This window comes from Hylobates moloch, unplaced genomic scaffold (assembly GCF_009828535.3).
Source record: "Hylobates moloch isolate HMO894 unplaced genomic scaffold, HMol_V3 SCAFFOLD_7, whole genome shotgun sequence".
Lineage (NCBI taxonomy): Eukaryota > Metazoa > Chordata > Mammalia > Primates > Hylobatidae > Hylobates > Hylobates moloch.
The window spans coordinates 6,390,496-6,415,844 of NW_026652282.1; the positions used below are offsets into that span (position 1 = coordinate 6,390,496).

Here is a 25,349-nt window from a genome sequence, read left to right on the forward strand (position 1 = left end):
AAAGTTGCAAAGATGGCACAGAGAGTCCCTGTATACCCCTACCCTTTACCCAGATTTCCCTCAATGTAAGCATCTTATGCAACCATGGGGATGTTCTTCACAACTATGAAATTAACACAGGTACATTACTATGAACTAAACTCCCAATTTTGGCTGGGTGCAGTGGCTCATACCTGTAATCTCAGCACTTTGGAGGCCAAGGTGAGTGGATCATTTGAGGTCAGGAGTTCGAGACCAGCCTGGCCAACATGGTGAAACTCTGTCTTTACTAAAAATACAAAAATTATCCGGGCATGGTGGTGCACGTCTGTAATCCCAGCTATCCGGGAGGCTGGTGCACGAGAATCCCTTGGACTCGGGAGGTAGAGATTGCAGTGAGGCAAGATCACTGCACTCCAGCCTGGGTGACAGAGCAAGACTCCATCTCAAAATAAATACATAAATAAATTCCCAATTTTATTTGAATGTTCCTAGTTCAGAAACTATATTTTTAAAAGCTCATTTTCTCTGTTATAAAAATAGAGGTGCAGTGGCTCACACCTGTAATCCTAGCACTTTGGGAGGCTGAGGTAGGTGGATCACCTGAGGTCAGGAGTTCGAGGCCAGCCTGGCCAACATGGTGAAACCCCATCTCTACTAAAAATACAAAAATTAGCTGGGTGTGGTGGCAGGTGCCTATAATCCCAGCTACTCAGGAGGCTGAGGCAGGAGAATCGCTTGAACCTGGGAGGCGGAGGTTTCAGTCAGCCGAGATCACGTCAATTCACTCTAGCCTGGGCAAAAGAGCAAAACTCCATCTCAAAAAAAATAAAAATAGTGCACACTTGTTAAAATATTGAAAAAAATTTAATTTCTTCTTATAGACAAGTTAGAAAATATTTAAAAGTTTAGAGAAGTATGAATGACCCATGGTCCCTCCACCCAGAGATAACCACTGTTAACATCCTAGTGGATTTCTTTTCAGTCTTTTTTCTATAAGTCATTTCCATCAGCTCAAATCACTATTTTTGATGAGATTTTGTTTTAAAATGCTATATTTAACACACTATATTTAAATGTAGATATGTGCCAGGCGTGGTGGCTCACGCCTGTAATCCCAGCACTTTGGGAGGCCAAGGTGGGTGGATCACCCGAGGTCAGGAGTTCAAGACCAGCCTGGCCAACATGGCGAAACCCCGTCTCTACTAAAAATACAAAAAAATTAGCCGGGCATGGTGGCGCTCGCCTGTAGTCCCAGCTACTCAGGAGGCTGAGGCACGAGAATCACTTGAACATGGGCGGCAGAGGTTGCAGTGAGCCGAGATCACGCCACTGCACTCCAGCCTGGGGTGACAGAGCGAGACTCCATCTCAATAAAAAGAAAACAAAAAGTGTAGATATGAAGAGAATGGTCTGAAGAATCACAATAATTTCCTATTACCAATGATAGAGTACTCTCAACAATGTTTTTAAAAAGTTCAACAATCAACAGGTGATCTTCAAAGGACCTCTCAGTTAAGGCAAATTTCCTTATTCCCATTCTCCCCTTGAGAGATCTCTGGCAGCCTGAGGAGGTGGGAGGCTCATTCCAGGACCCACTTCCTTGAGGGCAAAGTAGGGGCTGGACTGCAGGTCTCCAGCCCCAGCCTAGAAGTCTTTCCCAGACATGTTGTCAACGACTTCATTCCTCTTATCCTTTTCGAACCATTGACCTCGACTCATTTCCTGTGCTCCACTTCCTGTTTCCTGCCCATCTGAGAAAAAACATCAGCCAAGTGCATTATGGGACTGGAGCCACCTCAGTACAGACTCAGTCCCTTCCCCCTCCCTTCTCTTCTCCTTCTGTTCCTCTCACACCTCCACAGTCGTCCAAGGGCACTCCTGCAGCCGACCCAGGAGAAGCCCAGTACAGAAGTGAAAAGTCAACTACTCCTGGCACTGAGCTAACAAATGATGGCACAGAACTTGTGCGGGCAGAGGCCTGCACATTTTCATTTATTGAACCTGCTTACTTTCTGCAGCTGTGTTCTGCTGATGTCTCTGGAGGATGACAAATGAGGTCCACTGTCCTGGAGAATTCCAGGACATGTGTCACTGACTGAGCCCGAGGCATGGGGCTGCTCCCAGTGGCCGCGTACCCAGAGAGCTTCCCTAGTATTTACCTGCAGTCACTGTCTTTTGGAACAGGATGGGGTTCGCCACGAGAACCAGCAGCAGAGGCAGGTACATGGTGACATAGTGGGGGATGGCGTGGTCCAGGCCCCGCTCACACCTGAGAGAGGAAAACCAAAGTCATTCTTCTCAAAAGCAAAGCTTTGGCTAAAAGACATCTACTTATCTGGAAGTCAAGATAAGAGGATGAGAACAAAAAGGGAAATGCATAAATCTGCTTCTGACTGCCCAAAGGAAATGTGAGTCATTTCTTATGTCTGGAACAAGCCATAAATTACAGGAGAGTAAGGGAGATCAACCAAGTTTCTGTCTCAGAAATGGGAGGACCCCTAAGGCATTCCACTGGAGGAAGCTTTTAAAGGTTCCTGCTGGGAAAAGATCGGAAAGAAAAACACCCTGGGATGGAGGATTCCCTGCACTGGATCTCAAGGAAAAAAACGCAATTCAAGTAGAGACAAAGGCACTCCATTAAATAGTGAGGTTTTGAGTACTTACTACATGGTTTTGGGCAATAACATGAATAAAATCTAGCCCCTGGGCTTGAACAACTCAAAATATGCCAGCTGCATATTTCAGAGGAAATGTGTTCTCATGGTTATGGATAACAATAGTTTCAGAGGTTCTTGTCAGAGAAAAAGACAAAGATTTTTTTTTTTTTTTTTTTTTTGAGATGGAGTCCCGCTGTCGCCCAGGCTGGAGTGCAGTGGCGCAATCTCGGCTCACTGCAAGCTCCACCTTCCGGGTTCACGCCATTCTCCTGCCTCAGCCTCTCCGAGTAGCTGGGACTACAGGCGCCCGCCACCACGCCCGGCTAATTTTTTTGTATTTTTAGTAGAGACGGGGTTTCACCGTGGTCTCGATCTCCTGATCTCGTGATCCGCCCGCCTCGGCCTCCCAAAGTGCTGGGATTACAAGCGTGAGCCACCTCGCCCGGCCAAGGACAAAGATTTCTACTGAGGGTCATAGGAGTCACTGGTCACCACAGAATGTGGAGGGCCTCACAAACATATGTTACCAAGGTAACAACTCTCAGCTGCAAAATGCTTAAGGTAGGCGAGAAGCAAAATGGCACAGAGGAAGAGGAAACTGAAGGCAAATGGGAGGGAGGTCTGCTCCAGCTCAGCCAAAGAGGGAGGCGGAAAAGGGGCTAACCAAACAGCCTCATGGCCACGGAAGGGGGAATGACAAAAAATAAACACCCATAATATTGACAGAGTTGTCAAACCAGACGGGAAAGTGGCAGAAAATGTAAAAAAAAAAAAAAAAAAATCGGGTGGGAAAAATGCAATACCCATCTCCTCTTGCCATAGGAAGAATTACTATACCACCTCCCAATGCTGCCACTTTCTTTTAACAGGCGGTTTTATCTTTAGCTGTAGAGGCTAAAATTCAGTCTTGAAAGGCTTGAAAGGAGAAAGAGAAACAAGAGGAGAAAGAGAAGTGACTCCAATGCAAAGACAGAAAGGAAATGACAAATAAGAGAGTGAGACTGTGAGCATGAAGAATGCCGAGTGCCCTGGGTCAGGCGTTGTGAAAATGAAGAGATGATTAAGGATAAGATGCTTAAAAGGAGCAGCTCCTAAACACCCTGGGAGTACCTCAAGGCTCCCTGTGCGCCCTGCAGCAATGGCACCCTCACACTCAGATGCAACTTTGCCAGGAGTCTCCAGGGTCCCACAGGCGAGGGAGAGCCACAGAAACTCTCTTTCCAACTAAGTGCATTCCGTTATAACAGCTGCTGACACTGCATCTGTCCTTTTAAAGTTCCCCAGTAAAGCAGACTGTATGGATGGATCTACACAGAGCTCCCTACTTGTATTCATGGTTGACAAGGCAACACCAATTTGGAGACATCCTCACTGAGTAGCTACAAGAAGCGAGAAAAGAGGGAGATAAATTATCTACACCAATTTTTTTCTGTAGATTTTTTTTCTGTAAAGGAACAGATAGTAAATATTTTCAGCTTCATGGGCCACACTGTGGTCTCTGAGGCAACTACTCAACTCTGATGTTGTCATGCAAAAGCAGTCAGACAGTACATAAAGAAATGAGTGTGACTATATTCCAATAAAACTTTATTTACAAAAACGGAAGAAGGCCGGATTTGTCCTGGGGGCTACACTGTGTTGATCCCTGGTATAAAAATCACAGACAAAGACACTGTCCACTTCTGTTTTCCAGTTTTCCATTGGAAGTTAGAGTATATATATCCTTGGAAAGACCTTGGCTTTGCAACTGAGGGTTACATGCACAGGAATGTAAACTTGAGGAAATGCCTGAGACAGTTCCAGCGGCCACATCTCCCTCTGTGTGGAGGATGGAAGAGAAGTGAGAAAGCGTAGGAAGCAAAGCTAGAGAATAAGCTCTGCCCAGGGATCCTTATGGCCTCTTCCACGTGACCCTACACTCATTCCTAGAATGTTAAGCTCACCTGCTCATCCAGAGGAAGCTTGAAGACCAAATACTTAAAAGTGGGCATGAGAAAACTGTACCAATACAGGGGCTGGGAATACACCTTAGGTGGAGGGGAATATGTGGAAAGCTTTGCGTGCATACTTGTGTGACTCCAGGGTCATTCTCCAAGCTATTGTAGTCAGCCCTCTGGGGCTGGGCCGTGAGCATGGCCTCATGTGGCCCTGAGACAACGGCCTAACCGCCAAGGCGCCCACTCTGTGGGTCGGGGCTCATGTATTCCCTGCAAGACAACACATGATGAGACAAAGATGGGGCTGCCTGGGGCGCTGGAGTCCCAACTTACCTGGACACGGAAGGGTAGTAGAGCATGGCGGCTCCCTCCACACAGAGCAGGGTGGCCAGGCCCCACGCCATGATGTGATACAGCAGGATGGTGCTAGGGAACAAGCACAACAGCAGCCACAGCTCAGTGGGGGCACAGAGGCCTGCCTGGAACTGCCAGGCCAACTCTTGCTCTCTGGAAAGGTCACGAAAATGTACACAGAGGAAAGCCCCTCGGCAAAGAGTTTCCTCGTGCTGCTGAGGTTGATTGGTTGTTTTCCATTGAGGTGAAATTCACATCACATAAAATTAACTATTTTAAAGTGAGCAATAAAGTGGCATTTAGTACATTCACAATGCTCTGCAGCCATCACCACTGTCTCCTTCCAAAATGTTTTCATCATTCCAAAAGGAGACCCCATATCTATTAATTGGTGATATGGTTAGGCTTTCTGTCTCCACCCGAATCTCATCTTGAATTGTAATCTCCAAAATCCCAAGGGAGAGAACAAGTTGCACTAATCATTGTTGGATGGAAATCAGTTGGTTAGGTGGTCGGAGGATGGAAATGATCAGGTGGAGGTGATTGAATCATGGGGGCGGTTCCCCCATGCTGTTCTCGTGATAGTGAGTGAATTCTCACGAGATCTGATGCTTTTATAAGGGGATTTCCCTCCCCCACCCCACTCCCAATCGCTCGGCTGCCTTGTGAAGGAGGTGTCCTGCTTTCCCTTGGCCTTCTGCCACGATTGTAAGTTTCCTGAGACCTCCCCAGCCATGGTGAACTGTGAGTCAATTAAACCTCTTTCCTTTATAAATTACTCAGTCTCAGGCAGTTCTTCATAGCAGTGTGAGAACAGACTAATATAAATGGTCACTCCCCTTTGCCCATCCCCCAGCCCCTAGCAACCCCTAATCTAGTTTCTGTCTCTGTGGACTTGCATGTTCTGGATATTTCATGTAAATGGAAATATATGCTACGTGGCCTTTTGCACCTGACTTCCTTCACTCAGCATAATGCTTTCCAGGTTCGCTGACATTGTAGCATGGATCAGTTCTTCATTCCTTTGTTTCTTTTAATATTCTGTTGAGGCAGTATCTCGCTATGTTGCCCAAGCTGGTCTTGAACTCCTGATCTCAAGCAATCCTCCCACCTTGGCCTCCCAAATTGCTGGGATTATAGGCATGAGCCACTGTGCCCCTTTCTTTCCTCTTTTTGTAGGGGTTGGGAGTCAGGGTCTTGCTCTGTCATTCAGACTGGAGTGCAGTGGTGCAATCTCGGCTCACTGCAACTGTCTCCTGAGCTCAAGCAATCCTCCCACCTCGGCCTCCTGAGTAGCTGGGACCACAGGCACAAGCCATCATGCCCAGCTATTTCTTTGTATTTTTTGTGGAGATGAGGTTATGCCATGTTGCCAGGCTGCTATTGAATTCCTCAGCTCAAGTGATCCCCCTGCCTCGGCCTCCCAAAGTGCTGGGATTACAGGCGTGAGCCATAGCGGCGGCCCTTTCTTCCCTTTTTCTGACTGAATGCCATTCCATTGTATACATGGGCCAAGATTCACCCATCAGTGGACATTTAGGTTGTTTCCACTGTTTGTCTACTGTGAGTAGCGCTGCTATGAACATGTGTTATGTACCAGTATTTGTTTGAGTTCCTGTTTTGTTTTGAGATAGTCTCTGTGGCCCAGGCTGGAGTCCAGTGGTGCAATCATAGTTCACTGCAGCCTCCAATTCCTAGGCGTAAGCAATCCTCCCACCTCAGCCTCCCAGGTAGCTGGGACCACAGGCATGCACCACCATGCCCAGCTAATTTTTGAATTTTTTTTTTTGTAGAGATGGGTCTTACTGTGTTGGCCAGGCTGGTCTCAAACTCCTGGCCTCAAGCGATCCTGCCACCTTGGCCTCCCAAAGTGCTGGGATTACAGGCATGAGCCACTGCACCTGGCTGGGTTCCTGTTTTCAGTTCTTTGGGATGTATACGTGGGAGCGGAGTTGCTGGGTCAGATGGTATTTTTTTTTTTTTTTCAAGATGGAGTCTCGCTCTGTCACCCAGGCTGGAGTGCAGTGGTGCAATCTCGACTCACTGCAACCTCCGCCTCCCAGGTTCAAGCAATTCTCTTGCCTCAGCCTCCCGAGTAGTTGGGATTACAGGCGCCCACCACCAACCCGGCTAATTTTTGTATTTTTACTAGAGACAGCGTTTCACCATGTTGGCCAGGCTGGTCTTAAACTCCTGACCTCAAGTGATCCGCCTGCCTTGGCCTCCCAAAGGGAGGGATTGCAGGCGTGAGCCGCCGCGCCCAGCCATACATTTCTGCTGTTTATAAGCTGCCGCCAGTCTGTGATGTTTGTTATAGCAGACTGGACGGACTAAGACTGCACCTCACAGGCACAGCACTTGCCAGGTGCTCCTCCCAGCCTCCCCACTTACTCCCCTTACAGCCTCATGCCAGGAAGATGCTCTGAGGCTCAAAAGGTTTGAACCTAATGCAAACACCTGGCACATTAACTAGCTGCATCACCTCGACCAGACCCACTTCTCAGAGCTGTGAGTTGCTCCTGTCAGCTGGGTGAACACAGAAACCCTCTGCGGCCTTCCTGTGCCACTACGCTAAGGGCCAGGTGGACATCAGGCCTGGCTGCTTTCTGCTACTTACGCTGCCCTCCAGGGCAGGCTGGCCGTCCCCGCCCGCCTCCACTTTCCCACAAGGCTGGGCCCGCCCTGGATGCCCAGCTGTCTTCATTTTGAGGACAATCAGGCGGCCCCAGCAGTGGGATTTACCAGCATCCTGTGCTCAGGGAGGTGGAGACATGTACTGGACCATCAGCGCTGTTACTCTGGGATTTCCCTTCCGGTGCACATTCTCTACAGAAGAGGGGCCAGTGATAGGAAACACTTCCCACACCCTTAACCTACAAGATGGCTGTCAGCACGTGCAAAGGTAACTTTGAGTTGAAAGGAATGAAGTACTGACGCATGCTACTCCATGGGTGAACCTCAGAAACAATGCTGAGTGAAAAGCCAGACACAAAGGGTGCACATATTGTGTGATTCTGCAGACATGGGGGGTGGCTGCTAATGGGTACAGGGTTTCTTTCTGGGATGGTAGAAGTGTTCTGTAACTAGTAGCAGTGGGGCTAACTGATGTATAACCTTGCAGATGGCACTAAAAGCCACTGAACTGCACACCTTTAAAGGGCGAATACTACAGTATTTAAGTTACGTCTCAACTAAAAGAATCACAGTTGTATCAGCGCAGTATGTCTCACTCAGTGTACATTGGCTGAATGTTTATTGAGCAAAGATCATGCCTGTTCTAGGCACAGGAAACAGAGTACCTGCCTGCATGGGAGTGACCATCTTAGGAGGATGACATAGAAGAATCAGTGTAATGTCCCAGCCTGTGCCCCTGCTGGGGGCCAGCCCCAGAGGCCATGGCTGGATGGAGAAGATTTTACATGAAGTCAGGCCCATAGACGTGATTAATCTAAAAGATGAGACTATGTTTGTGGTTGTTTTAAGAGAGTTTCCCTCTGTCACCCATACTGGCGTGCAATGGCACAATGATAGCTCACAGTAACTTCAAACTCCTGAGCTCAAGCCTGCCTCAGCCTCCCAAGTAGCTAGGACTACAAGCACTCACCACCACACCCAGCTAACTTTTTTATTTTTATTTTTAGTAGAGATGGAGTCTTGCTATGTCGCCCAGGCTGGCCTCAAACTCCTAGGCTCAAGCAGTCCTCCCATCTCAGCCTCCCAAAGTGCTAGGATTACAGGCATGAGCCAACATGCCTGGCAGAGACTATGTTTATAAGTTAAAGTGGATAAACACTTGTGATAGCCCGAATATATTTCCCTAAAGATGTCCCTGCCCTAATCTCTGGAACCTGTGAATATGTTCCCTTATATGGTAAAAGAGACTTTGCAGGTGTGACGAAGTTAAGGATGTTTGAGATAAGGAAGTCATCCTGGGTTATCTGGGTTGGGCCAATGTAACTGTCAGAATCCAGAAAAGCAGAGACTATCAGCTGCAGAGAACCAGAAAGGAGGGAATTTGAGAAGGATGTAACCCGCCATTGCTGGCTTTGAAGATGGAGGAAAAGGCCACAAGTCAAAGAATGTGAGCTGCAGCCTGGCCTGGAGGTGCACACCCGTAGCCCCAGCTACTCAGGAGGCTGAAGCGGGAGGATTGCTTGAGCCCAGGAGTTGAAGGCTGCAGTGAGCTGTGATCATGCCACTGCCCTCCAGCCTAGATGACAGAGTGAGACGCAGCTATTAAAAATAAGAAAGAAAGGAAAAAGAATACAGGTTCCTTCTAGAAGCTGGGAGCTGGGTATGGCTGGAGTGGAGAGGGCGAGAGAGGACAGAGGGAGGGCCGTGTGTTGGGGACTGGGTCACAGAAGCCTCTGTGGGCCACAGGACCATGTCGGTTTAAGTGTAAGTCTGATAATCTACTGGAGGGCTCTTTTCATCTATTCAAAAAAAATTTGAAATAAGATAAACCTTAAAACTTGAAAAAGGCCGGGCACAGTGGCTCATGCCTGTAATCCCAGCACTTTGGGAGGCCAGGGCGGGTGGATCAGGACCAGCCTGGCCAGCATGGTGAAACCCCATCTCTACTAAAAATACAAAAATTAGCTGGGTGTGGTGGCAGGTGCCTGTAGTCCCAGCTACTCAGGAGACTGAGGCAGGAGAATCCCTCGAACCTGGGAGATGGAGGTGGCAGTGAGCCGAGATCACGCCACTGCACTCCAGCCTGGGCGACAGAGCAAGACTCTGTCTCAAAAAAAAATAAATAAATAATAAAAATAAAAATAATTGAAAAAAACAGAATCTGAAAAAAAAAAAAAAAAAAAAAATAAAAAAAACAGAATCTAAAAAAAAAAAAAAAAAAAACCCAGTTATAAAAGATGAGGGGATAGCTTAGAGAAGAAATCAGCCAATGGCTGTGACTGCAAAGTTTTTTATGGAGATGTCAGAAAGGGAGGAGGAGCTGTGCTTGGGCTTGTCTGGTTTGCTTTTTCCTACCTGATCCTCTGGCATGGAAGTGAATTAAGGTGGATCTGCAGCAAACCTTGACCTGAACCTGAGGTTTCCCAACAGAAGGACCTGAACGTGGGGCTCCTTCTCAGCTGTGTGGGCCCTCACAGCCCACCAGTGAGAGAGGCCTTATGCCTCCTGAATACCCGGCTCACCCGATAAGCAAGGAGCTGCTATCCCCAAGCCCTCCCAGAGTCACCTCCACACCTAATAGCCAAGTCTGAATGCTCAGTCCCACCTGGGAAGGCTGTCTCTGCAGAACCAGCAGCTACTACATGCTTCCTGAGAGAAGAGCGGGGGACTTGCCTTTCGCATCCCCATTCCCGGCACAGCTGGCATTCTTGCACAGCCTCTAGCTTTCATCTTTGTACTTCCATACACCTCACCCCCTTTCCCCCAGGAGTTGAGGCCGCAGCCTTCCAGATGCCGCTGGAAGACTGAAGATGGAAGCTCTGCAGAGCTGACTGGTGCCGTCCAGCTTGGGTTTGCCTCTCCTGTCTGATGGGACGAGGTGGGGTAGGGGGCTGGGGCTCCATGGGATGCGTGGCTGTCACTCAAAACTCTACCAGATTCCTGGCAAATATCACAACCCCCACCCCATCGGGACTTTAACTTGGAAGATCAGCTGTGTAGACAAAGGGATCTGAGTGAGAAAGGACACCCTTCTACAATGAGACAAGAGGAAAGAAACAAGTCCAAAGAGCTTCGGGAGGAAAAGAAACACTTCCAGCATGTGTTGCCTCCCACACTGTGACTGGTTCCTGGCGTGGCCCTTCCCTAGCCTGGCTGGGCTGGGAGCGGGTGAGGGTCGGGGGTATGTCTTAGTAATGTGGGCCAGGAACCAGAAGCTTTGTATGAGACTCAGATAACTAACGGAGAGGCTTTCTGCAAAGGGCTGGGTGTTTGAGAGTGCAGAATCTCTGCATTCCAGACCCTGACTTCAGGCTGGGCCTCTGAAACCCACACCGGGGCAGAAGTCTGAACCCCAATCCACAGCAGATCAGGAGAAGCCTGCGCTCCCCACGGGCTGAAGACCCTTGGTCCCAACATCCTGCCTTCTGATCACTGAGTTCCAAATGAACTCCCAAACACTATCCTTGGGGTAAGGAGGGCTTCATGATTGCCTGTCCCAGCTTCTCAGGGCCCTGTCTGTCCTCTGGGTCCAGACAGTTCTCAAACTGCCCCGTGGGACCCCATCCCTTTTCCCCCACATCCCCACCATGGGTGGAGGTGAAGTAATATATCTTCCTATGGCAGCAGGGGGTATTACTCTTCTCCCAGCTTCCTTCCAGCACTCTGAGACACTTCTTCTACCCATAACTGGCATCTATAAGACCTACAGTTGTGTCAGACCTCCAGCCTCTCCAACACTGACTGAGGGATGCTCAGAGACATGCCAGTCACGAGAGCTGCAGGGCCACGGCTTTATCACACTGCTAATTACCTACTCAAAGCCATATTTCCTTTTTCCCTCAGTAACATAATCTGGATGTCAGGAGGGCAGCTGCATGCTCGGCTCACAGAGTCTATTTCCTACCTCCTTTAGCAGCTAAGTGTGGCATGAAACTAAGTTCTGGCCAGGCGTGGTGGCTCAAGCCTGTAATCTCAACACTTTGGGATGCTGAGGCGGGTGGATCACCTGAGGTCAGGAGTTCGAGACCAGCCTGACTAACATGGTGAAACCCTATCTCTACTAAAAATACAAAAATTAGCTGGTCGTGGTGGCAGGCACCTGTAATCCCAGCTACTTGGGAAGCTGAGGCAGGAGAATTGCTTGAACCCAGGCGGTGGAGGTTGCAGTGAGCCAAGATCGTGCCATTGCACTCCAGCCTGGGCAAAAAGAGTGAAACTCTATCTTTTTCACCCTAAGAGTGAAACTCCATCTCAAAAAAAAAAGAAAAGAAAAAAGAAATTAAGAGTGAAACTCTATCTCAAAAAAAGAAAACAAAAAACTAACTTCTGGCCGATAATATGTAACTGGCATTGTATGAAACTCCCAGGACACTACTTAAAGCTGGCTCAGGGGAACACAGGCCTCTATTGCATTGCATTGCTCTCTTCCAGCTTCCTGATACTCAGAATGTAGGTGTGATGACTGGAGCACCAGCAGCTATATTGGGCCATGACACTTTGAAGACGGAAGTCACACAATAGGATAGTGACGCAGGAAAATCAAAGGAACCTGGGTCCCTGATGTCGATCACAAGCGTCCTGGATTGCCTACCTCTGGACATCTTTAGCATGAAAGAGAAATCCCTACCTTGTTTAAGTCATTATTATATATATTTTATGTAGCCAAAATGAATCTTCACTGATACACCTAATTGGCTGGCTCTGACCTTGACTATCTTCCCTGGAGAATTTTCACAACCAGGCATATCTCAGTTTGGTTCAGATGTGTAAGAGTTTGGGAGCTAAGGTAAAAAGATGGAAGGAACAAGCACAAAAATGAAGTAAGCACTAAACTTCAGGCCAGAGAGACCAAAGTTGATGATGTGATCTACATAAGGAATGTCAATGATTTTAGAGCAGGGATCTACTGGGATTACCCAATATATTCTATAGCCTACATATGATCTCTATTTACTGATATTGGCTTTAAAAGTAAATTTATTCAATAAATGGTGCTGGGACAACTGGATATCCACATGCAAAATAATGAAGATGGACCCATTAGTCACCTGTGCACAAAAATTCTAAGTGGACCTAAATTTAAGCATTCAAACCATAAGAAAACATAGGTCTAAATCTTTGTGACCTTGGGTTAGGCAATGATTTCTTAGATATGACAACAAAAGAATAAGAAATCAAAGAAATAGAAAAATTGGACTTCATCAGAATGAAAAACTTTTGTGCTTTGAAAGATATCATCAAGTAGGTGTAAAGACAAACCACAGAATGGGAGAAACTATTTGTGAATCATGTATGTAATATGCTACTTGTATCTAGAATATATAAAGAACTCCTACAACTCAATGATAAAAAACCAAATAGCCCAATGAAATAATGGGCAAAAGAGGTGAATAGACATTTCTCTAAGAAGATATATACATGACCAATCAGCACATGAAAAGATGCTTAGCATCATTACTCATCAGTGAAATCAAAACCATGAGGAGTTACCAATTCACACATGCTAGGATGGCTAAAATTAAAACAGATAATAACAAGTATTGACAAGATGTGGATAAACTGCAATCTTCACATTACTGCTAGAATGTAAAATGGTACACCCACCTTGGAAAGCAGTTTAACAGTTTCTTTTTTTTTTTTTTTTTTTTTTTGAGACGGTCTCGCTCTGTCTCCCAGGCTGGAGTACAATGGCGCCATCTCGGCTCACTGCAAGCTCTGCCTCCCGGGTTCACGCCATTCTCCTGCCTCAGCCTCTCAAGTAGCTGGGACTACAGGTGCCCGCCACCACGCCCGGCTAATTTTTTGTATTTTTAGTAGAGACGGGGTTTCACCTTGTTAGCCAGGATGGTCTTGATCTCCTGACCTCGTGATCCGCCCACCTCGGCCTCCCAAGGTGCTGGGATTACAGGGGTGAGCCACTGCGCCCGGCCTTAGTTTAACAGTTTCTTACAAGGTTATACCTAGAGTTACCACATGGCTCAGCAATTACACACCTAGATATATACTCAGGAATATGTGATGAAAACATATGTCCACACAAACACTTGCATACGAATGTCAGTTGCAGCATTATTCCTAGTAGCCAAACAATGGAAGTAGTCAAAACAATGGAAGCACACAAAATGTCCATCAACCGATAAATGGATAAACAAAATGTAGTATAGCCTTACACTGGCATATTATTTAGCAATGAAAAGGGATTGTTTTAATCCATTTAGGCTGCTATAACAAAATATCGCACACTAGGTGGCTTATAAACAATTATTGCTCACAGCTCTGGAGGCTGGGAGTCCAAGATCAAGGTATAGCAGATGTGATGTCTGGTGAGGCCCTGCTTCCTGGTTCATAGATAGCACCTTCTTGCTGTGTCCCCACATGGTGGAAGGGGTGAGGGAGCTCTCTGGGGCCCCCTTTACAAGGGCACTGATCCCACTTATGACCTAATAACCTCCCAAAGGCCCTGCCTCCTAATACCATCACCTTAGGGGTTAGAATTTCAATATAGGAATTTTTGGAGGGACAGAAACATTCAGACCATAACAGGAATGAAGCACAGACACATGACAACACGGATAAACTGTGAAGATGTTACACTGAGTTAAAAACCCAAACACGAAAGGTCACGTACTGTATGATTCCATTGCTATGAAATGTCCAGAACATGTGGCTCCACAGAGACAAAGTAGATAAGTGGTTGCTGGGGGCTGTGGGGAGGGGGCAGTGAGGAGTGACTAATAACCAGCACAGAGATGTAGAAGGGATGATTAAAATGGTATAAAATCAATGATGGTGATGGTTATGCAATTCTGTGAATATACTAAAAACCACTGGATTTTAGGCTTTAAACAGGTGACCTTTATAAAGCTGGGTTTGTTTGTTTGTTTGTTTGTATTGTTTTTTGAGATAGGGTCTCACTCTGTTGCCCAGGCTGGAGTACAGTGACACGATCATGGCTCACAGTGCTTTGACCTCCTGGGCTCAAGCCATCCTCCCACCTCAGCCTCCTGAGTAGCTGGGACCACCGTTGCACCCCACCATGCCTGGCTATCTTTTTTTTAATTTTTTGTAGAGATGGGGTCTCACTATGTTGCCCAGGCTGGTCTCAAAACTCCTGGGCTCAAGCAGTCCTCCTGCTTCAGCCTCCCAAAGTTCTGGGATTACAGGTGTGAGCCACTGTGCCTGGCCTACAAAGCTGTATTTAAACAAAAACAAGAACAAAAAAACAGGCAAGGAAGGGCTCCCTCCAAAGGGGACCTGAATCAAGTGGACCATGAACTTGGTGGGGGCAAATGCTTCCTGGATTTGGAGCCCTGCCATGCCACGTCCAGCTTCTCTGTCAGTTCAGCTCTCTATGTGGATGTTTCCTCAACACATGCGCATCCCACCTACTGTAACAGCTGATAGGTATCAAGAGCTGACAACGTTTCAGGACTGTTCTTAACCATATACATGGATGATCACATTTACTCTTCGCAGTGACCTTGTGGGTACCATTTCACAGCTGAGAAAACAGAAGTCCAGAGAAGTTAAACAACTCGCCAACAGTTACACAACTCATGAGTGACTGGGCATCAGTTCAAACACGCCAGTGCCCCAGGTACTAACCACTGAGTAACTCCATGCCAAGCAGCCACCTCCAGCCCCGGCATTCTCGGGTTCCAGATTTAGCATGAAGTGTCAATATATACATCCTTTGAACCTTTAAATATAATAAAAAATTGTTTATGCAGTGGCTCATGCCTGTAATCCCAGCACTTTGGGAGGCCGAGGCAGGAGGATCACTTGAAGCCAGGAGTTTGAGACCAGCCTGGGCTGCATAGCAAGACCCCATCTCTACAAAAATAATAAAATTAGCCAGGTTTGGTGGCACATGTCTGTAGTCCCAGCTACAGACTGAGGAGGCTGAGGTTGGAAGAATCGCTTGAGCCTGGGAGGTTGAGGCAGCAGTGAACCATACTCTCACCACCGCACTCCAGCCTGAGTGTCAAAGCGAGACCCCGTCTCTAAAAAGGAAAAAATAATAAAATTGTTTATATACATGCCCATTCTGTTTTAGTATTTGTCCAGTTCCAGATATTTCATTTATTGTATTACTTGCTTTCAAGGTTTTTAAAATCCTCAAGATTTTGTTTTGTTATTTTGGAGATGGACTCTCACTAAGTTTCACAGGCTGGTCTCAAACTCCTGGCCTCATGCAATCCTCCTACCTCCCAAGTAGCTGGGATTACAGGTACAAGCCACTGTGCCTGGCTAATATTTTAAATGTGCCTTTGGCCTCTTATAAAAATGAGCTGCCATGGATGTTTCTAGGCGAAGGGGCCAGGTGACAGATTCTGAATGATGGTGTCTGCAACACTGCAAAATACTTTTAAATGCTCAGTGCCATCTCTAATCTTCCTTCTAAAATAGAACTAGGGCAGAAATCCCATTTCCTCGGTGAATACCTCAGTCCTGCCGATCTCCGGATCACCAGATAAGCGTCCACTGCATAGCAAAACAGCCACCAGAAGCAGGCACTGTACAACAGCTGGATCCACATCTGCAATCAGGAAGAGCCTGCATCAAAATGTCTGGAAACAGGTACAAGAAGCCCAGCCCATCCTTGAGACGGCAGGGCAGACACCGGCTTCCTCTGACGTCAGGAAGCTGCACGTGACAGCTCTCGGGACACAAGTGGGCACAGCCCCTGGGACCAAGGAGGGTGTGGCCTGGGATAGGTGTAGGCATTTGGATTTGACTAAGGAACTCTGCCTTCTGCTCCACTTGCATGCAGGGAGGATGAAGTTCCAAGATATGTCATTTAAACTGGGGTGCAGGCTCAAGGGGGCTTCGAACTAGATAAAAGCTCTTGTTCTGAGGAAGAATGAGTACGGGGAGGAGGGACTCAGGCAGTCCTTCCAAAGAGAAGATGGAAGAAGGGGACTCCAGTGTTAGAAACGACACAAGGTCAAGATGTCTCGCCACTGCGGGCTGAGACAGAGGCTCCATAGATGCAGTTAGGAAGCCACTGAGGACAGGGAAGCGAGGAAACTGGCAATTCTGCTCCAGCACAGGGCAATCAACACAGCATCAGGGAATGTGCTTCAAATCACTCACCTGAGCACCACCGTGACGGATAGAGCATAACATACATGTGTATGTGTGTCTGTGTATATATGATATCTATTTACTTATTCAATAATTTGTTTATATATAATTATGTGGTTTTATTTTTTTTCTTTGAAGACAGAGTTTCACTCTGTCACCCAGGCTGGAGTGCAGTGGCGCGATCTGGGCTCACTGCAACCTCCGCCTCCTGGGTTCAAGCAATTCTCCTGCCTTAGCCTCCTGAGTAGCTAGGACCATGCACACACACCACCACGCCGAGCTGATTTTGTATTTTTAGTAGAGACGGGGTTTCACCCTGTTGGCCAGGCTGGTCTGGAACTCCTGGCCTCAAGTGATCCACCTGCCTCGGCCTCCCAAAGTGCTGGGATTACAGGTGTGGGCTGCCGTGCCCGGCTTATATGTTTTATTTAATATATTTAAGTATATATTTAAACAAAATGCATCCAATGGATTGATAACTTTTTCTGTGCCAGCTGGTTTTGCTTGTGGCCTCATTTAAGCAGAGGATGCATTTGTGAAGGGGAGGGAGAAGCAACACTTGAGTGTCTGGGCAGCATCCCCTGGAGGGTTTTGTTAAAACACAGAGAGGGCTGGGTTCCTGGTCAGCAGGATGCGGCAGGACGTGAGAACCTGCATTTCTAACAGACTCCCAGGGTTTGCTGCTGCTGCGATTTGAGGAGCATAAGTAGGGAGGAGAGGGCATGCAGAGGGGGTGGACTCACCGCACTCCCCACGCAGAACGCAGCAGGCCAAATTTCCGTGTGGTTCATATCCGAGACGCTGTCAACAAAATTTGGGAATCCTAACCACACGGTGGACCGGATCACGATACCTAAGAGAGAATTGGATAATACTTTGTATCCGATCCTAATCAAATCTAAAGCTGACTTCTTGCTTTGGAAAAATGATAGATACCTAATAGATAGAGATAGGAAGAGAGGAAGGAAGAAGGAAGGAAGAAAAGGAAGGAGGGAGAGAGGGAGGGAAAAATATAAGGAAGGAAAAGGAAGAAAGGAAGAAAAATACATATTTATGTGTGGAAAGAGAGAAAAAGAAGATTGAAACTCATAAAATAACTTTTTAAATTTTTTTATTTTTTATTTTTTTTTGAGACGGAGTCTGGCTCTGTCACCCAGGCTGGAGTACAGTGGTAAAAACCCTGCTCACTGCAACTTCAGCCTCCCGGGTTTAAGTAATTCTCCTGCCTCAGCCTCCCGAGTGGCTGGGATTACAGGCACCCGCAACCACGCCCGGCTAATTTTTGTATTTTTAGTAGAGACGGGGTTTCACCATGTTGGCCAGGCTGCTCTCAAACTCCTGACCTCAAGTGATCTGTCCGTCTTGGTCTCCCAAAGTGGGATTACAGGCATGAGCCACCACCCCTGGCCTGAAACTCAGAAAATAACTGTTATGGTAGCAAAACAAATGCAGGCACTTTAACGTAAACCATAGTTGGCCACAGTCTCATCCCTATTTTGTCTGTTTGTTTACTTGCAATATGTGACTAGCAATCTGTATTTCTCGGCTGCATTTTCAGTGGCCATATTAGTTATTCCTCACATAGAAAAGAATTTTTCAAAAAGCACAATTTAGAAGTTTGAATATATAGTTCCTTCATTCTTTTTTTAAACACATTTAAAATTTTCACAAATTAGTTCTCAATAATTTGCCTTTAACATTTATTCTTTGTGAGTTTCTCTTGCTATTAGACCCAAATGTCTAATATCCTCAAAACAGTATGCACACTCATGGTACATATTATGGTTCTTTGTTAGGTAATGCAATATCCGTTGTTTAAAAGTACACTGGGGTCTGGGCGCGGTGCTCACGCCTGTAATCCCAGCACTTTGGGAGGCCAAGGCCGGCGGATCACTTGAGCCCAGGAGATGAGACCAGCCTGGCAAAATCCCATCTCTACAAAAATACAATAATAGCTGGGGGTGGTGGCACGCGCCTGTGGTCCCAGCTACTTAGGAGGCTGAGGTGGGAGAATCGCTTGAGCCCGGAAGGCAGAGGTTGCAGTGAGTCGAGATCGCACCACTGTACTCCAGCCTGGGCGACAGAGTGAGACCCCGTGTCAAAAAAAAAAAAAAAAGCCTGGTGTGGTGGCTCACGCCTATAATCCCAGCACTTTGGGAGGCTGAGGTGGGTGGATTGCCTGAGGTCAGGAGTTTGAGACCAGCCTAGCCAACATGGTGAAACCCCATCTCTACTAAAAATACAAAAATTAGCCGGGCATGGTGGTGGGCGCCTATAATCCCAGCTGCTCAGGAGGCTGAGGCACAAGAATCGCTTGAACCTGGGAGGTGGAGGTTGCAGTGAGCCAAGATTGTACCACTGCACTCCAGCCTGGGCGACAGAGCAAGACTCCATCTGAGGGGAAAAAAAAAAAAAGTACACTAGGTAATATAAAGGGGAGAACTGTAAACAACAAGCTACATACTATGTAGTAGTGCTCACTGGTATACATGCCATACACCACTAAACACACGCTATGCAATACACTACTAAAATCACACCATATAATACACACACACCATGTGATACACCACTAAACAAATGCTACGTAATATACTACTAAACACATACCATGTAATATACCACTAAACACACACTATGTAATACACTACTAAACGACAACTGTGAACACTAAAAAGCTCAAGACATCTTCTCATTATCAAGCCACTGCCAACAAAAATAATGCCTTTCTTCTGTACAGTGCCTTAGAATTTTCAGCATTTATCACTCCTTTGAGCTTAATAAAAGCCCTATCCCATGGGCGTTCAAATTTCTTATTTTTCAGTAAGGGGTCCCGATCACCCAGCCTTTTCCTGACTTCTGCTTATTTGCTCACAACCTCATCCACTTCCCTTCTAAAGGCTAAAGGATATGCAAGTATTATTCACTAACCCTCAAAAGATGTTTGGGTACACCTTACTTTTTTAGAGACAGGGTCTTGGCTCTGTCACCCAGGCTGGATCATGGCTCACTGCAGCCTGGAATTCATGGGCTCAAGTGGTCCTCCTGCCTCAGCCTGCTGAGTAGCTGGGACCATATGCGCATGCCACCATGACGGGCCTTTTTTTTTTTTTTTTTTTTTTGGGTAGAGCCTGGGTCTTGTTATGTTGCCCAGGCTAGTCTTGAACTCCTGGGTTCAAGCAATCCATCCACCACAGCCTCCTGAGTAGTTAGGATTACAGGCGTGAGCCACCACACCTTTAGGAGGCCGAAGTAGGAGGATTGCTTGAGCCTAGAAGTTTGACCAGCCTGGGCAAGATGGTGAGACTCCAGCTCTGAAAAAATAATGCAAAAATTAGCCAGTGTGGTGATGCGTGCCTGTAGTTCCAGCTACTCGGGAGGTTGAGGTAGGAGGATCCCCTGAGCCTAGAAGTTCAAGGCTGCAGTGAGCTGTGATCATGCCAGCACACTCCAACCTGGGCAACAGAGTGAGACCCTGTCTCAAATAAAAATAAAGTGATAATGATATTGGGGTTGCAAGTGTTTAGAATTATTATGTTTTAGAGCTCTCTCAGAGATCTGAATGGGCAGGATGATGGAGCCTGAGATTTGCTTCACATTAATCCAGTGAAGAGGGTGAAGAGGGGAGCAGATGAGCCGGGTACCCATACCCCACGAATCCCACATACAGGGATTCACTGTAAGTGTTTCTATTATAGACTGCATTTATGCATGGTGGAAATGTTCCAAAAAGCTAAACAGAATGGCCAAATCTAGCTTAGAGGTCTCTATAAAGTGTCACATAATAGTTTAAAGCAGATGTTGGCAAACTCATTCTGTAATATTTTTGGGCTTTGAGAGCCATACTTTCTCGGTCCAATATTCACCCTGCCCTTGTAGGGTAAAGGCAGCCATGGATAATTCACAAATGCACATGAACAACATAGCTGCGTTCCCATCAAACTTTATTTGTAGATATTAACATTTAAATTTCAGTAATAGTCACATGCCAGGAAATATTTTTTAATTTTGATTTTAAAAAACATTTTAGGGCTGGGTGAGGTGGCTCACGCCTGTAATCCTAACACTTTACGATGCCAAGGGTGGTGATCTCTTAATTAAGCCCGGGAGTTGGAGACCAGCCTGGGCAACATAGTGAGACCCCATATATATTTACCCTAGCATGGTGGCATGTGGCTGTAGTCCCAGCTACTGGGGTAACTGAGGTGGGAGGATTGCTTGAACCCAGGAGGTCGAGGCTGCAGTGAGCTGTGATTGTGACACTGCATTCAGCCTGGGCAAGAGGGTGAGACCCTGTCTCAAAAAAAAAAATCATTAATTTTTAAAAAAGTAGGATGTAAAACCATTCTTAGCTCGTGGGCCCTAGAAAACGGGCAGGATTTGGTCTGAGGGCTGCAGTTTGAGCACCTGTGGTGTAAAAACCATACCCAAAAAGCCTGGATAGGGAGGGGATTTCAGCTTACAAAATGCTCGAGAGAATATATAGTGCACAATAGATAAGAATTTACACACGCGCACACACACACACACACACACACAGAGAGAGAGAGTGTGTGTGAATTGTTAGTCTCTCCCTGGTGCAGTTGGGCAAAACCAAGGAAATCTTTTCTGGTCTGCGCCATCTGAAGTTTCCCCGTAACAAACACAATAAACGGATTTTTTAAAAACCCAACCTCCCTTGGATGGGAATTTTACCGACCATCTGTTTGCAAAACTACCTAGTCGGCCGGGCGCGGTGGCTTACGCCTGTAATCCCAGCACTTTGGGAGGCTGAGGCGGGCGGATTACCTGAGGTCAGGAGTTCGAGAGCAGCCTGGCCAACATGGTGAAACTCCGTCTCTACTAAAAATACAAAAATTAGTCGGGCATGGTGGCGCGTGCCTCCCCCAGCTACTCGGGAGGCTGAGGCAGGAGAATCCCTTGAACCCAGGAGGCGGAGGTTGCTTTGAGCCGAGATTGCGCCACTGCACTTCAGTCTGGGCGAGAGAGCAAGACTCCGTCTCAAAAAAAAAAAAAAAAATTACCTAGTTGTCCCATCCAGTGCCTAGGGAACAGCCTCCGTTTGTCCCATCCAGTCCCTAGGGAACAGCCTCCGTTTGTCCCACCCAGTCCCTAGGGAACAGCCTCCGTTTTCTCTTTTCTCTGTGGTTCAAGTGTTCAGACGCCCGGCCCAAGCCGCGAGCCGTGCGCCATCACCCAGGCACCGATCAAGTTCCAACCCGCGGGCTGTGGGTCCTCACCTAGGCATGGATCAAGTTCCAACCTGCGGGCCATGCGCCCTCACTCGGGCATCGATCCGGTCTCAACCTGCGGGCCACGCACCCTCACCCGGGGATTGAGCAGGTCCCAACCCCAGGGCCTCACGCCCTCACCCCAGCACTGAGCAGGTCTCAACCCGCGGGCCGTGCGCCCTCACCCGGACACCGATCACGTCCCAACCCGCGGGCCTCAAGCCCTCAGCCAGGGACCGAGCAGGTCCCAACCAGCCGGCTACGAGCCCTCAGTCCTGCACCGGGCAGGTTCCAACCCGCGGGTCTCTCGTCCTCCATCACGAAACAGGTCCAAATCCACAGGCCATGCGCCCTTATCCGGGTACCAGTAGGGTCTCAACCTGCGGGCCACGCGCCCTCACCCAGGCACTGATCAGATTCCAACCCGCGGGCCGCGCGCGCCCTTACCCAGGCAGCCGAGAAGGTCGCAGGCAGCGGCAGCGCGCAGGATGCGGACCGAGGCCGGCGGGGACGTCGCGGGGGACCCAGGGCCCGCGGGCCGGCGGCCGGGCAGCAGCTGCAGAAGGCCCAGCGCCAAGCGGAGCGCGCCGCTGCCCAGGCAGAGCGCGTGGAAGGGCCGCGGCTGGAAGCTCAGCACGAGCTGCGTGGCCGCGTCCCGCGTGGGGCAGCAGAAGGTCCCTAGGCGCGGGGAGGCCATGGGCTGTGTTCACGGACGCGGCTCGGGTGTGCTAGGACCCCGCTGGCCTGCCTGGGTCATGTGCTGGGCGGGCTGGGGGCGGCATCATGTGCCCCGGGCCTCTCCCCCACCCCAACCCCCAGCGCCTGCAGTAGAGCCAGGCTCGGTGGGGGCTGAGCACACTGGGCTAACGCCACGAGGCCTCACGAGGTGATGCTTGGGAGGGGCGGAGGAGGAGGACAGAGAGAGGGAGGGCTGAGAGGAGAGGAAGAGGAGGAGGAAAGAGGAAGGTTGGGAAGGTTACCTTTCTCCCCATTCACCAAGACTTCCTGGTGGTTTCTCTGCCACCTAGAGTGCCAAACCTGCCACCTTTACTGGTCTTCTAGAGAAACAGGCCTCGTGGACTAGATCTTTCCTATTTGGGACTCTGACATCCTGATTTTGATGCCTTTAAGGCACCAGAACATGTTCATAAACTGTGACTGATCCCTATAACTGCTTTTTTCCTAAGTAGAGATGGTTGTCCAATTAGTGCTTTTTTTTATGGCCTCTCTCATTCATGGAAATAACCCCACAGAGGCAGGATTTTCGTTTACAATTAATGAATGAAACAAACAGATCAATGTTAAAGAAAGAGCAGTAGCTCACACCTGTAATCCCAGCACTTTGGGAGGTCGAGGCGGGCAGATCACTTGAGCTCAAGAGTTGGAGACCAGAGTGGGCAGCATGGCGAAACCCCACCTCTACTAAAAATACAAACATTAGCCTGGTGTGGTGGCCCAGGCCTGTGATCCAAGCTACTCAGCAGGCTGAGGTGGGAGGATCGCTTGAGCCCAGGAGGTGGAGGTTGCAGTGAGCCAAGATAGTGCCACTGCACTCCAGCCTGAGCGATAGAGCCAGACCTTGTCTCAAAAAACGAAACAAAACAAAAATTAGCTGGACGTGGTGGGCCGTGCTTGTAGCCCTAGCTTCTGGGGAGGCTGAGGTGGGAGGATCACTTGAGCCCGGGAAGTGGAGGTTGCAGTGAGCAGAGATTACACCACTGCACTCCAGCCTGAGCAATGGAGTGAGACCCTATCACACACACACACACACACACACACACACAGAATTTAAAATTTAAAAACATTAAAAATTAAAGGGAAATGTACTCAGCATAAGTACACACAGACACATTTTGCACCTTAACTTTCAGTTCTATTTATTTGGATTTTTCTTAACTGCGTTAATTTTTCTTTTTTTCTTTTTTTTTTTTTTGAGATGGAGTCTTGCTCTGTTGCCCAGGCTGGAGTGCAGTGGTGCAATCTCGGCCCACTGCAAGCTCCACCTCCCGAGTTCATGCCATTCTCCTGCCTCAGCCTCCTGAGTAGCTGGGACTATAGGCGCCCGCCACTACGCCCGGCTAATTTTTTATTATTTTTTTTAGTAGAGACAGGGTTTCACCATGTTAGCCAGGATGGTCTCGATCTCCTGACCTTGTGATCCGCCTGCCTCGGCCTCCCAAAGTGCTGGGATTACAGGCTTGAGCCACCGCACCCGGCCACAACTGCGTTAATTTTTCTATATGTTTTCTCATACATTGAAAATCTTGCTTTATTCTACACATGTAAGTTTCCAAGTAATATCAGTGTTAATGATTACAGTAAGCATACTAAGATTTTTTTTTAAGTTCTTCAAGGTTGAAAATAGAAGCGCTCCTTCTAGATTATGGCCTTTATTTTAAAAAAAGAAAGAAAAGAAAAAAAAATCTAGCTCCATCATATTTATCATCTTCAACAAACCTCATTGGCTCTTTGTGACCACACAAGAGACGCCCTTCCTCCTCTCTCCTGGTAAAATGGACCCCTCTCTGGGTTTTTTTCAAGCAACCAAAGTGCAGATGTCAACCAAAGGGCAGATGTCCCCATTGTGTTCATGGACTCTCCTCACTTGTCCTCCCCACCAGCTGTGCAGTTTTAAGGAAAGCATGATCTGTGCTGTCTTCCTCTAGGGATAGCAGGACTGGCCTTCCCTTGGGACCCCACAGAAGGCAGGCGGGAGGCTCCACTGCCAGACAGGAAGCGGAGCCTTATTTAACAACAATGAGCTGCAAACTCCACCACTTCAAAAGAGTCCAGATCTGGCACGTCTATAAACGCAGCCTGTTCACTCCACAGCTGCCTTCCTAGAAGTCAGAACAGACTGACATCTTCAGAAAGCTTAACAGCTCTGCTGGATTACACACTCCATTGTAAAAACAGTCGGAAGCACCATAGAACTACTCCCTAAGTATTAATGTTTAAAAGCTTGAATTCTAATATCTAATTTGGACAGTGGCGCTCTTTCCTTCTGCCTTGGTAAGCAGAGTTGCTTCTGGAGGTTAGTGTAATGGAAAGTGCTTTAAAAGATAAAAATGAAGAGTGTCTGTACATTTGCCTGAAGGCTGAGGGCCAGTGGGCCAGGCAAAGGGATCCCTGCATTTGAATCACTGTTTCATGCCGCAGAAAACATACTCCGCCTCTCTGCTTCCTACGTGATAACCTGGGAGCACTCTCCAGGGGGCTCTGGCTGACTCTGGTGCCCACTACTCAAGGTCAGTAGTCAGAATCTCATCAGTGAGAAAATGGATATGAATGCGGATTCCTAGGCCCATTGGCACAGATGACAATGGTAAAGATGAGCCTCAGAGTAAAGGTGCAAAAGCATGGGTGTAACACTAAATTTGAAACCCTGTCATCAAAGTGAGAGGGAACTAGAAATTGGTATGAGAGGCTGGGCCCAGTGGTTCACACCTGTAATCTCAGCACTTAAG

The 25,349-nt window shown here is 47.7% G+C and overlaps 1 protein-coding gene across 1 annotated transcript in view; it reads right to left on the reverse strand.

Moving 5' to 3' along the window:
* GPR143 (G protein-coupled receptor 143) overlaps positions 1 to 22,672 on the reverse strand; it is a 41,782-nt gene extending 19,110 nt beyond the window's left edge. Inside the window, exons 1-5 of the mRNA XM_032756548.2 lie at positions 22,330 to 22,672; positions 17,395 to 17,504; positions 16,009 to 16,103; positions 4,910 to 5,002; positions 2,142 to 2,251 (exon numbers count right to left, since the gene is read on the reverse strand). Coding sequence (XP_032612439.1) covers positions 2,142 to 2,251; positions 4,910 to 5,002; positions 16,009 to 16,103; positions 17,395 to 17,504; positions 22,330 to 22,579 — 658 coding nt within the window. The 5' untranslated portion in view covers positions 22,580 to 22,672. The remainder of the gene's footprint in view (positions 1 to 2,141; positions 2,252 to 4,909; positions 5,003 to 16,008; positions 16,104 to 17,394; positions 17,505 to 22,329) is intronic.
* Between the last annotated feature and the right edge of the window lie 2,677 nt (positions 22,673 to 25,349).